The 13,400-nt window shown below is 37.8% G+C and overlaps 1 protein-coding gene across 2 annotated transcripts in view; it reads right to left on the bottom strand.

Moving 5' to 3' along the window:
• carmil3 (capping protein regulator and myosin 1 linker 3) overlaps positions 1–13,400 on the bottom strand; it is an 87,903-nt gene that overhangs the window by 4,246 nt on the left and 70,257 nt on the right. For both annotated transcript variants that reach the window (XM_067452439.1, XM_067452440.1), the window contains exons 25-34: positions 12,686–12,805; positions 10,927–11,040; positions 10,645–10,820; positions 10,087–10,174; positions 9,883–9,993; positions 9,667–9,733; positions 8,173–8,360; positions 3,018–3,097; positions 2,711–2,875; positions 442–640 (exon numbers count right to left, since the gene is read on the bottom strand). In XM_067452439.1, the coding sequence (XP_067308540.1) occupies positions 442–640; positions 2,711–2,875; positions 3,018–3,097; positions 8,173–8,360; positions 9,667–9,733; positions 9,883–9,993; positions 10,087–10,174; positions 10,645–10,820; positions 10,927–11,040; positions 12,686–12,805 (1,308 nt within the window). The remainder of the gene's footprint in view (positions 1–441; positions 641–2,710; positions 2,876–3,017; positions 3,098–8,172; positions 8,361–9,666; positions 9,734–9,882; positions 9,994–10,086; positions 10,175–10,644; positions 10,821–10,926; positions 11,041–12,685; positions 12,806–13,400) is intronic.

Raw genomic sequence — 13,400 nt, 5'->3', positions numbered from 1 at the left:
GACAAGTTTGCCCTGTGTCTGCCACCGTAGCTTCTCTATGTTCTTCGAAAGGGAGGGATAAGCGGTTGCAAATCACAACCTCACCACTAGATGCCGCTAAAATGTACGCAGTGCACCTTTAAATTTTTCCATACATAATTACAAAATGCCCCTCCAACACTCTTTTCAGATAACTATAAAGTACTGACATCAAAATAAAAATAAAATGTTTTAAAATAAATCAATAAATTATAATAAAATACAGTGTTTGTATAAATTAAATAAACATTTTTACAGGTAGCATTTCAAATATTGATTATAAATATAATCAAATGTTTCTGGAAATAGTAAAAGGAAACAAATACATTTATTTTAATACAATTTTACTTCCTTAAATTCAAATTTAACTCAGTTTGTTAAGAACTGAACAGAAATCTAAATGACAGTAATGTGCTGAACTACCTGTCTCTGTGAGAAGCAGGAGGGGCTAATTCCCATCATTCCTGGCAGGGGTATACCCTGAATGGGCCGTCCTGACAGCTGAGGGGTCCTTTGAACACCCGGCCCTACCAACCTCCCATTTGTACCTTCACTGCCGGGGTCTGACCTCCCACGATCCTTCGGGTGTTGAATCAAGGAGTACACATTCTCAGTGGCAATACTGTGAGAGCAAAAGATTAAAAAGAAAAAGAAACAAGATTAAGAGTTTGACTTATGTTGTCTGATTTATTCATGCATTACAGCAACTTTATAATTTATTATTCCATTTACAACTCCCATTCAAAAGTTTGGGTTTCAGTAAGATTAAATAAATTAGTATTTTTATTCAGCAAGGACATATTGAATTAATCACAAGTGGCCGTAAAAACATTTATAATATTTCTATTTCAAACAAATACTGTTCTTTTGAACTTGCTGTACATCAAAAAATCCTGAAAAAGATGTATAATTTTTTTTTACAAAAAGATATTTAGAAGAAGCATAATAAATTACATTTTCAAACTTGATCAAATAAATACAGCCTTGGTGAGCATTAAAAAAACGTCTTTAAAAAGCATTTAAAAAACATACAGACTCTAATCTTTTGAAAGTCTATTATAAATTATTATATAGTGATCAAAAGTGATTTCTGGCCTGAGATTATTCAGATTTTGTAAGCATAATTGTATAGTTGTGCTTGTGATTCAATAGTTTTATTTGTCACCAGTGCTAACATGTATTTTTTTATGCTGAGATTTAGTGCTTTGGAGCATCTCTTTCTCAGGCAATTAAAAGCCTGCAGAAGACTTTTGTTACCATCCAGCAATCACTTCTTCCGTTAAAACTAATTCTCAATGCTGACAAAACAAAACTAATGTTCTTTACAAACTCTAAGAAGGTTCCTCAAATTGTCCCGCAGTGCCAGTAGTGTCCACTCTTGAAGGAAATGTCATAGAATTGGTTCATGAATATAAGCCTCTGTGTCTTGATTGATGACTCCCTCACTTTTAAACCACACGTAGGAAAACTTGGGAAGAAATTAAAACTTAAACTAGGTTTTTTTCTTCCATAATAAATTTTGTTTTTCTCTTGAAGTGGAAAAAGCGCCTTGTCACTGCTACTTTTTTTTTTTTATCTGTGCTAGATTATGGTGCTCTTTTTTATATGAATGCTTCATCTTCATGCCCTTAAATGGTGGATTCAGTTTAGCATGCCTCTCTGAGGTTCATTACTATCTGCAGAGCCACGACGCATCACTGTGATTTGTACACACATGTGCAATGGCCTTCTCTGGCCACTAGAAGACTGGGACATTGTATACTTTTATTTACAAGGCTCTGTTAGGATTATTGCCTCCTTACATCTGTACTTAACTCACACAGAGAAGCGTTGACTCTTACTCCCTGTGATCAGCTGTTGCTCTCTGTTCTTTTTGCCCGCACAGAGCTGGGGAAGAAAGCCTTTGTCCACTCGGCTCCTTTTGCATTTACATTTACATTTATGCATTTGGCAGACGCTTTTATCCAAAGCAACTTACATTGCATTCAAGGCACACATTTTACATTTTGCCAATTCTTGCTCTCCCTGGGAATCGAACCCATGACCTTGGCATTGCTAGCGCCATGCTCTACTGTTTGAGCCACAGGAAAGCTTTTGCTTGGAATATGTTGCAGAAAGACAGAAATTGACTGCTTATATGTCTTTAAATGCTTTTAAAACCAAGCTTAAAACTGTAAAGACTGCCTCAAATGTTTGTGATTGTTTCTCATAAGCTGTGCTATTTTAATGTTGAATGTACGTTGTAACTATTTTTAATTGTATAACTTTGCAGCCTCTTGGCCAAGACTCCCTTGGAAAAGAGGTTCTTAATCTCAATATGACTCTAATGGTTAAATAAAGGTTAAATAAATTAAAAAAATGTTATAAACACAATTAAAATATTAATAACTGATTATGCTGAAACATTTTTTGCTAAATAAACTTGTCAGATAAATACCATAATCAAGTTTAGTGTGTTATGCCCTCATATTTAAAATATATAAAACATTTAAATAACATATTTTCCTCATACTTTGATGGTTTAATCGAACTTTTAGAAAGTTCTAGGTAATATAAGGTAACTAGAGTTAAGTGTCAGGGGTTTAAGGTAGGTTTAATACCTAGTTATTACCCAGTTATTGCATTTACTATAATAGGTACGTAGTATGTACATAGGGAACAGGACTAAAATAAAGTGCTATCAAGGACTCACTTAGTGCGACATTCCTCCCCGCATGCCCCGCCCCTTCCTGCAGGGTCTGGCTCCTGATATGATATGGTAGAGTTTCGATTCTTCCTGAATCCTGAAAAGATTGACAGCACACTGCGTCTTTTCTTCCTCCTCAGAGCCTGAGCATGATGGTGGGATGACAGCTGACTGCAAGGCAGAAAGGTTGCCAGAGATAAGATAACGTCCACATTTATGCATGCCCATATTCCTTCAACCTTTAAAGTGGGCAGATGTGACACCTTCATTGTTAGACTTCATTACCACAGAGAAGTATTCAGTACTAAAGCACCTGTCTGGTAAAACTCTCTTGGTGTAGAAGTCAGGCAGTCCATCATCCAATAGAGACACTCCACCATTCTCCGAGCAGTGCTACAGGATGACAAGAGAAATAATGATGATGATGATGATGATGATGATGATGTCTGCTTTTGAGGACCGGGACTGGAGTAGATCATCTCTCCAAATTTGTGTTAGAGGATGATGCAGACTTAGTTCTGCGTTTCACCATCTGGGTTTTGTTCCTCTGCATTATGTCCGTGCATTAATTTGATCAACAGACGAAACAAAGACTCGGCTTGCAGGCATTTAGCCTGATCAGAAGTGATTGAAAAGGAGAGAGCCTCTAATGCTTGTTGCTATAATTCTGGAGACCAAGCAGAAAACATCTGGGCCAGCGTTCAGTTTGATTTCTGAGAACAATCACATTGACAAGAGAATGTGATTAAAATCACCCCCTTCTCCTCGTTAACAGCTTAAATGGCTGTTGGTTAACCCGTTTCTATTTCATATTTACCATATTTTTGAAGAATAGCTCCTGTAGAATCCATAAACCAGCGTGATTTTGACTTCATTTGCTACAAATCATATTTAATTGCAGATTTTTTGTGAGTGAGTGTTTGTTTTCTCTCTTTAAGAATCCAGAACTGATTTGTTCACTAGTCAGTGGAATAATAACAGTTAAAAGAAGACTACAGGGGATTCAAAGACAGCATGATAAGGAATGGAGGTGCAAATCGTAATGTGTCTATGTCTGCAGCAGATTTAAAGGGTTAGTTCACCCCAAAATAAAACTGATGTCATTAATGAGTCACCCTAATGTCAATCCTCACCAGTAAGACCTGTCCATGTCCAGAAAGGGAATAAAAACATCCCTTTTTTGTGAATCAGTGAATCGATCAATGATTCGGATCGCATGCCAGACTGCTGAAATCACGTGACACTGGCAATCCGAATCATTGATCGATTCACTGATTCACAAAAAAGGGATGTTCATGTTCAAAGGGATTCATAACCGTTTGAATCTTTATTTGACGATTGAACACAAACAAGGAAGAGAAGACAATGCTGAATAAAGTCGTAGTTTTTGTTATTTTTGGACCAAAATATATTTTCGATGCTTCAAGAGATTCTAATTAACTAACTGATGTCACATATGGACTACTTTGATGATATTTTTACTCCCTTTCTGGACATGGGCAGTATAGTGTGCCTACACTTAAATAAGCTGTGGGACTAAATATAAAATATCTTAAACTGTGTTCCGAAGATGAACGGAGGTCTTACGGGTGAGGGACGACATTAGGGTGAGTCATTAATGACATCAATTTCATTTTTGGGTGAACTAACCCTTTAATAATTAGAAATCAGTTTGATGTGATCGTGTTCTCCCATTACACCAATGCCCCTGTATGACTCGTTGCCAAGTGTTTCCATCAAACTGAATTGAAGACAATACTGATCATAAAAATATATGATGAATAATAAATATGTGGTTAATATCAAACTAGAGGGAAATGACATAATACGAGGCAAAGCCTGAAATGGTCAGAGTGCAGTTTTAGCTCATTTTATTACATTTCACGAGTTTGTTTGCCCAAATACTCTTTAGCTGATAAGGTTCAAACGTATTTGGCTTGCTGTCCGCGGTGGAGGGGCTCGAGGGAGCCGCTTCAACTCGAGCTTGGATTTACCCCCCGGGGGACTACTAGTGCTATGAAGAAGAGAAAGGTAAATATCAGTGTAAGTAGGTGGAGTTGGGGAGGTGGACTGATGTCAGGAGGCTGCTTATATGCTTAGCGGTTGATTGAAAGATTAGATGGGTTCACGCCTCTCGAACTTGCGTTCGTGTACGTTGCTGATTGAAAGATTAGATGGGTTCACTCCTCCCGAAATTATGTTGTGAACTTCACTTCATTCTTATTTGATCAATAAACATGCTATTTAAAGCAGTGTTGTAGTCGAGACCAGCTCATTCGAGTCTGAGTCGAGATTGAGACCAGAGAAAATCTACAAACAACATTAGAACTCAATTTAATTAACTTTTTGGCTACGGAGGGTGTGCACAAGAGTGAGTGCAGAAAAATTGCTGTCTTTTTAATTAAAAAAAAAGTGTGAATGTACTGGAGGGAGAGAGGGCGGGCAGCCTTCTGTCAGACATTTTTGGGGGAAGATGTTCAGTTTTGAGACTGTCAGCAGTCATCGTATCTGTATTCATTTTATTATTTAATTAAACAAGATTTGGTTTACTCTGTGACACTTTTGTCCCACTTGTTAAAGGAACTGTATGTAAGAAATATATTTCAATTAATCCTAAAAGGGTGTGTCTGACACAGGACCGATTCTACGGGGGTGCTAGAGGGTGCTAAGCACCCTCAAACGCAAGCAAAAGAACCCTCAGTTGACACTAATAATATTGGCGAAACAGATTTGGACGATATTCACATTTGTGTCCGAGCTCTGGAGAGCGTCGAATGCATCTATTTACAGCACGTTTTTGCAGCTGTGAGTGGTGTAGTCAATCACAGACACAGCGGTGAGTGATGCAGCCAATCACAGATAGTTGTTGATCTCTGGAACGCGATCAGAAGCTCACCACTCGAAATTGCAGTGCGGAGTTAATGCAGACTCGCGAAACCTCTTAATAACAAACAAAGTCAAGCCACTATGCAAGTAAGAGATTTATTGTTGACAACTTCATTTTTATAGCGAAACTTTGTGCGATCACGATGAACTGACAAAGCAACATTGCAGTGATCGTAGAGATCTTGGCTCTTTCGAGTCATTCATTGATAAAATCGACAGCCAATATTGCTTGCTGTAAAGTTTTGGAATTGACATCTAAATATAAATGGAACTCTGCACGAGACAGAAATATCCCCGAGACCCAGAATAGAGTTTGGCATCAGTAGAGGACATTATTTAGGCTAGCGAATTTCTCTAACAACAGAGTTTTAAGTATTCGTATAGAATTATATTATTACATGTCTTTGTACATTACATATATTCCCAAAAAACATTAAAAATGCAAATTAGAAAGGAAATGGCATGGCCATGTTTATACACATATTGCATTAAGTAGCCTAAAATGGTAGCCTATATCAAATTATTCTAGGCTCTATCTTTCATAACATTGAAAATAATCTTTATACAAAGTTTGGGTAAAATAAATGGATTGGATGAATTAAAATAAAATCCAATTGTTTGTCTTTCCATGTCTTTTAATTTCCTCAATAAAGGGGTTCTGGTGTCCTCTGTATAGTAGAATATATCACATATAAAATAGGAATAAATAAAAAAAAATCTAAATTCACATAACCTTTTTTTTGGTTCTCAGGAAGATGACATGTTAAAATACTAGTAACGCATTACTGACAACTAGTCACTGACAACAGTAGTCCGGCCAGGATATTGTCATTTAAAAGTTGTTGTTGCAGCCCTCAACTGATGTAGATGTTGTCATGTTGTGTTTTGGCCTGAAGCTCCACCCTCTACCTGTCTACCAATCACAAAGTCAGCAGTGTTTTGGCATCCGGGTTGCCAGATCTGCTCTAGTTACCACAGCTGCAGCTACAAACGTTCCTGCTGGCTGAATCCTGCAGCCTATCTGACAACCTCGAGTCAGGGTGTGGGTGTGGGGGGAGGGCGGAGACACCTGTAGTACCAGTTTTGGCCACAATCTTACATACACTTCCTTTAACAGAAAATATATTAAAATAACGGTTGAGAAATAATGTTGTGTATACGACCATGCTTTTGACCATAGTAACTGTACTCCTCTATGTTTGTTTGTTTTTCCCTCAATGTAATTTCTACAGTTATTATTTATTTACATGACTTTAATTATTCTACCATCTGCTACTAATTGTATCTAATGTTTTTTTTTTTTTTTCTTCATATTATGTTAAATATCAAAGCCAATAAAAATACAATAGAAGATAAATAATGTAGCAATGTGACTTTCCGGAAAGTGGGATCACTACAGGTTGATGGCAGGTGGACACAGTGTAAAATAGAATCGAGAGCAGGCGGATTATGGGTGCGGGAGATAATCTGGTGGGATTCTGTGCACTAACTAGCCTGACGTGGTCATACTCAATTCTAGTCAGAATATGAGTCTAAAACTACTCCATTGGGCTGTGATTATGAGGCGTGTTTCAACCGAACCAGGAAAGACATCAATTGGATAGACCTACAACCAATCAGAGCAACGAAGCGACGCATAGTCAAATGTCAACAGACAGAGCTCAACTACTGTGTTGCCAAGTCCGCGTTTTTTTCCCCCTGGTTGTTTTCTATGTCCAAGGGTTGAAGCGACTATTATGTGATATGTAGACCCATGAGTGCGAATTTTAGCAGGCAATCTTGCCAAAATAACATTTTTCCCCCGGAGAACCCCCAAGAAGCTATTGTTTAGGGCTAGTAGTTGGCGGATTTTGTTGTAAAAACTTGGCAACCCTGTCTGCACACGCACTGGAATAAACGATCTTAGCCGGTGTTGTAAAAAAATAAAAGAATTTATTGATACACAGAGTACTTACCCAACATGATCATCATTTTTGAGAGAAATTGTGATGGTGAATGCAGATACAAACAAGCTCTCCGTTTAGGATTCGAGTAAATATAATCCAAGCCCCTTTGATGACGTACATGATTACGTTACTGTTGATCATCTGTCCGTCATCATCTAAAGCCCGCCCTGATGATTTCATTGGTCCGAACAGTTTCTGTTCGGGGATAATTACTCCTTTATGGAGCAAGGCCAGACCGAACTGCCCGACCTAAAAAATGTGTGGGCGGGGCTAAGTTCGGCTGGCATCCAGGCTATGCACTAACGTTAATCTCAAATCATGCGCAGTTGCGCACAAGAAAATCACTAATCATTGGATGTGTCAATCAAACATCAATTTAAAGAAATATTAACGTACATTAATAAATATAAAATATTTGGATTGGGACTTGAGTCGACTCGGGAATGAGTCCAATTCCTAATATTTTTGAGTACGAGGCATTACCAAGTCCAAATGCAGAGTCCAAAGTCCAAGACCATAAAAATATGGTCTCGCGAAAGAGTCCAAGACAGAGTCTCGAGTATACAACACTTATATAAAGATAAATGAAAAGTATTATTGGTGTGGCATTACTGGCAATAATGGTGTGGTTCTTACCGTCTCGAAAGGAGCATGTGCAGTCCTGTGCCTTCGTGGTGGCCGTGGTCTGACGTGAGTCACATGACGCAGAGGTGAACCCTGTGTGGGCAGGGTGGACAGACCTTCCCATGATGCAGAGCGTGAAAGGGGAGCAGATGTCTGAGGAGTGGACACTAAAGGTGAGGAGTTAGGGTCGTCACCTAGACCTAGAGGACAGTGAATTACATCAAATTAATTGCATGATATGCTAATTAATGAATTAATCAAATAATTCACAAATAATCACATACATTTCTACACTCAAATGAAGACATTGTGGCAGACAAAAGCACTGAATGACAAAAAGGTCTTTAAAAGTCAATAAATTGTTTGATTTATATAAAGCTACACTTTGTAACTTTTTTAGTTTATTCTTAGCTAAAACACTTAGTTCTTTCAAAAATATATGTGCTCATTAATTTATATTTACTTCTTTCAAGTAATAAAGTATTCTCGTAAGTTTATAATATGCCATTAAAAATACATACGGGTGAGGGGTTCGAATGGCAGTCGCCATGTTGCCCTTCTATCTTGAAAGTACATTAGCCAAAGAGGGACATACCCGTAAATTCAAGCTTCGCCTTTCACGTTTTAACACTCGATGGCACCGTGTCGAATGTGAAGAGGCGGATTGCCATGTTAATCTTGTACTAAATCGGCCACCGTAGGAGTTAAAACGAAATCAGAATTGAGAGGAAAAGAAACTAATATTCACTGGATGGTCATATACCTTTACACCGCTAGATGGGGGAAAATATCGCACAGTGTAGCTTTAAAGTAAAGGGTTAGTTCACCCAAAAATGAACATTATTCCATAATTTACTAACCCTCAAGCCAGCCTTGGTGTATATGAAATTCTTCTTTCAGCCGAACACAATTGGCGTTATATTAAAACATATCCTGGCTCTTCTACCGGAACTACTCCCACATGGCCGTTACCGAAATGATTATAGTTTGTAAAGTTATAAATATGGATATGTTCCTTACTAAAACACATCGCTTAGCTTCAGAAGGCTTGGCCTTTATTAACACCCTGGGGACATATGGATCACTTTTATGATGAATAGATGCACTTTTTTTGGCCTTTAAAACCTAAGGCACCATTCACCCCCATTATAATACTTAGAAAAGAGAGGATATTTTAAGTAGTGAGTAAAGGCTCACTACTGTGAGTAAATTAAGGGATCATTTTCATTTTTGGGTGAACTAACACTTTAACTTAAATTTTTTATCTGTTTTAATACAAAATGAATTAAAAAGTACTGAGTTAACATGATAAATCGACAGGCCTAATAAATGCTGTATAAATATAATAAATCTGAGCTATAATATGCTATAAATAATGAATGGTTTTAAACTGAAAAATGTATGAAGTATACAAGACTTGAAAGCACTGAATGAGTGTTAAAAAATGAATGATAGTCCTGGTTTCATCCTGCATAACGTGTGTGTGTTTGTGTGTGTGTGACTCACTGAGTCTGTTGGACACGGGACGAATGCGCCTGGTCCTGGAGCTGCGTTTCTTAATGGCGATTGTGTCCTGGGTGCAGAACGACAGAAGTGAGTGAGAACATTGCAAACGGAGCAGATGATGATGAGACCGCTGAGTTACAAGAGATGACAGATACTGTAAATACCACCAAACACACAGATGAGTCAGTTGTGAGTGATTCACGTTAACACACTCACTATGCTTATGCCAAAGTCATCCTCCACGACATCCAATATGTCGGCGTGTCTGTGCGCGCGCCTGGCCGTTCCCCCGTCTTCCAGCCGTCTCATCTGGGAAACCTGCCGGAGCTGTGATGACGAACAGATGCGTGAGGAAGAGCGATGCGTGTGCACGTGCTCAGAATGAACAGACGAATGGAGAGAGAAATTGGTTTGTAGTACCAGGGTTTTGTGTGTGGCATAAAGTTCCTGTAGGATCTGGTCCACTATGGAGTTGGTGAGATATGAGACAACAGATAGCTTCACCTCCCTAAAAGTGAGAAAGATGGAGACACAAAAATATGTGTTAGATCATGTTAAAACCATGCTGGGAATTCCAACTGTGAACACAGTGGCTATGGGAAAGTACGTTTTGTCCTTCCATTAAAGACTTCATGATTTCGATCGATGAGTCAAGTGAGCATTTTACTGGACAAAAATATGGCTACACACGAGTGCAAGATGAATCAATATCAAAAAGAATCTAAATCAAGGGATCTTTTAAATAAATAAGCTGGATAAAATAAAATAAAATATTTTAATCTAATTTAATTTAATAATTTAGCATGGTTTGGGACCATTTTTGTCATTTCCCATTCAAGTAGACAGCTGTTTTGGAAACTGCTGCCCGGGGGCATTAAAAATATGGCCGATGAGTGAACTGACTTCAAAAAGATTTTGGTAGAATTCTCAAGGTGTTCATTTGAGAAACATCAACCGCTCAACACCCATGTCTCTTACTCCAGAGCTCTGTTGATGTCCTGAGCTGCTCTCTCCATCAGAGCAGTGCGGATGGATGAACGAGGGATGGACACGCGCTCTGAGATAGAGGAGAGTGGAGGAGAGAGACACTCTGCTGCGGCGCAAGAAAGCGGACACAGCTCCCGGCACAGCGACACCATGGAGTCCACAATGACCTGCACAAATACACCATCATCAATCACCCATCACGCCTTTCAAGTCCAATAAAACAAGAAAGCAGATATAAATCAGGATGAGTGATGAGAGAGAAAGAAACATCACCTGTAGTTCCTTATCAGCTGCTTTGGCAAGTTCTCCGGCCAGGGAGTCCAGCCTCTGTCTCACCGGCCCGTCCACTGACAGCACGTGGGCCAGTTCACACAACGAGGGGTACAGCTAGAGGACAGTGCAGATAATTCAAATGCCAGTCATGATCTCTCACTGACCGGCGGCTATGAAGGTTCTGTTACAAGGGAGTCATGCAAATGAGGTCTTTGCCTTTGTTTTTAATCTTTACTCATAAAAGCAATAGTAGTGGAAGTACCTTAAATTAATAAAAAAAAAAGAACACAATTATGAGATCAGTCAAATATCTGCATTTAAAGCTACACTGTGTAACTTTTTTAGTTTATTCTTAGCTAAAAACACTTAGTTCTTTCAAAAATATATGTGCTCATTAATGTATATTTACTTCTTTCAAGTAATAAAGTATTCTCGTAAGTTTATAATATGCCATTGAAAATACATACGGGTGAGGGGTTCGAATGCCGGTCGCCATGTTGCCCCTCCATCTTGAAAGTACATTAGCCAAAGAGGGACATACCCGTAAATTCAAGGTTCGCCTTTCGCGTTTTAACACTCGATGGCACCGTGTCGAATGTGAAGACGGGGATTGCCATGTTAATCTTGGACTAAATTGGCCACCGTAGGAGTTAAAACGAAATCAGAATTGAGAGGAACAGAAACTATTATTCACTGGATGGTCATATACCTTTTCACCGCTAGATGGGGGAAAATATCACACAGTGTAGCTTTAACACATAAATAAATATCATATTAAATGATGTTAAGCAAATATCAACATTACTGTGATTTTAAAAATAATTATTATAAACTAAAATGTCCAAGCAATGGTGTAAAATAATATGTAGTATATAATTTATGTAATTTAATCTATTAGACAAAAATGTAGACATACTTGACTGAATTTGTTTCTCATGATCTTAAAAAATATTTTATTTTAAAGGTTAAATGCTAAATTAGTTTTGTAGGCAGATATAAATGTGCCTAAACATTATATTAGTTAATTCAATGAACAATTATTTTACAACATTTATTAAACTAAAAGTGCTATTTTCTACATATGCTAATTCATTTTAACATTTTAAGTTGCATAAATTAACAGAATGCATTATGAAAGGACATGAATTAACAATGAACAGTAGGATAATTTATAAATGAACATTTACCTACATTAATAAAGGTTGTAAAATTGTTCCTCATTGTAAAATATTTAAATAAATATATGTATATACAAATATATGCATGTAGGTACAAAAGAAAAAATCAACTAAATGCAGCTCTGTTAAAGAATAAAAGTAACATTACTGATCCCAAACATTTTAATGATAATGCATAATGTTTCTCAAACAAAAACATTTTAGGAAAATCAACACCAATCACAAAGTCAGCTTATTTCGCAAATGTTTTTGTATTGACAATTCAACATTCAAGGTAATTTTGGGGAATGAGTGAATGCAAACAGAAAAAAAACTGCAGAAGTGCTGGACATAAGTGAAAAGTCCTAAGGAAAAGGTTTTTTTTTTTTTTTTTGTGCTTGACAAAATGGCACTCAAACTAGCTAGGGTTTTTTGAGTAAAAGGCATCATATGTGAATAGTAGAGATTACTTGATTTTTAAGACATTAAGTAAATTGAATTAAAAAGTGTTAGTAAGAATCACTGTTGGGTTTAACAGTGTAATAAAGCATGTGACAGTGGTTGTCCAAACTTTTGACAGGTAAATAGACGAACACACTCACAGCTCGAGAGTTCCTGGCCTCCTTGAGGACCTGTCTGGCAGCTTGTAGCTCTTCCCCTTCACCTGTTCCTCTCAACACACACACCTGCTGTTGCACGCGTACGCACAGACGCTCCATCACCTGAGACAGCAGGGTGAGAGAAAGACAGAGACAGAGAGAAAGAAAGGCAGAGAGAGAGAGAGAGAGAGAGAGAGAGAGAGAGAGAGAGAGAGAGAGAGAGAGAGAGAGAGAGAGAGAGAGATCGCTCTGTGAGTTTGATCTAACAACAGAGTAAATATCACACTAGTCTATGTTAACATTAGCATGTAAATTAGATGCTCTCTCTCTCTCTCTCTCTCTCACACACACACACACACACACACACACACACACACACACACACACACACACACACACACACACACACACACACACACGTTTGTTTTTGTGAAATGTGGGGACATTCCATAGGCGTAATGGTTTTTCTACCATACAAACCTTTTTTTTCTTCCTTTTCCTAAACCTACCCATCATAGGAAACATTCTGCATTTTCATTTTCTCAAAAAAAAATTAAAAAAAATAACTCATTCTGTATGATTTATAAGCCTTTTGAATAATGGGGACATGGGTAATGTCCTCATATTTCACCCTCTCCTTGTAATACCAATGTCATACCCATGTCATTATACACATTTGTGTCCTGATATTTCACAAAAACAAGCACACACACACACA

Source organism: Pseudorasbora parva, chromosome 9 (genome assembly GCF_024679245.1).
Source record: "Pseudorasbora parva isolate DD20220531a chromosome 9, ASM2467924v1, whole genome shotgun sequence".
Lineage (NCBI taxonomy): Eukaryota > Metazoa > Chordata > Actinopteri > Cypriniformes > Gobionidae > Pseudorasbora > Pseudorasbora parva.
This window is presented reverse-complemented; position numbering and strand designations above follow the sequence as displayed.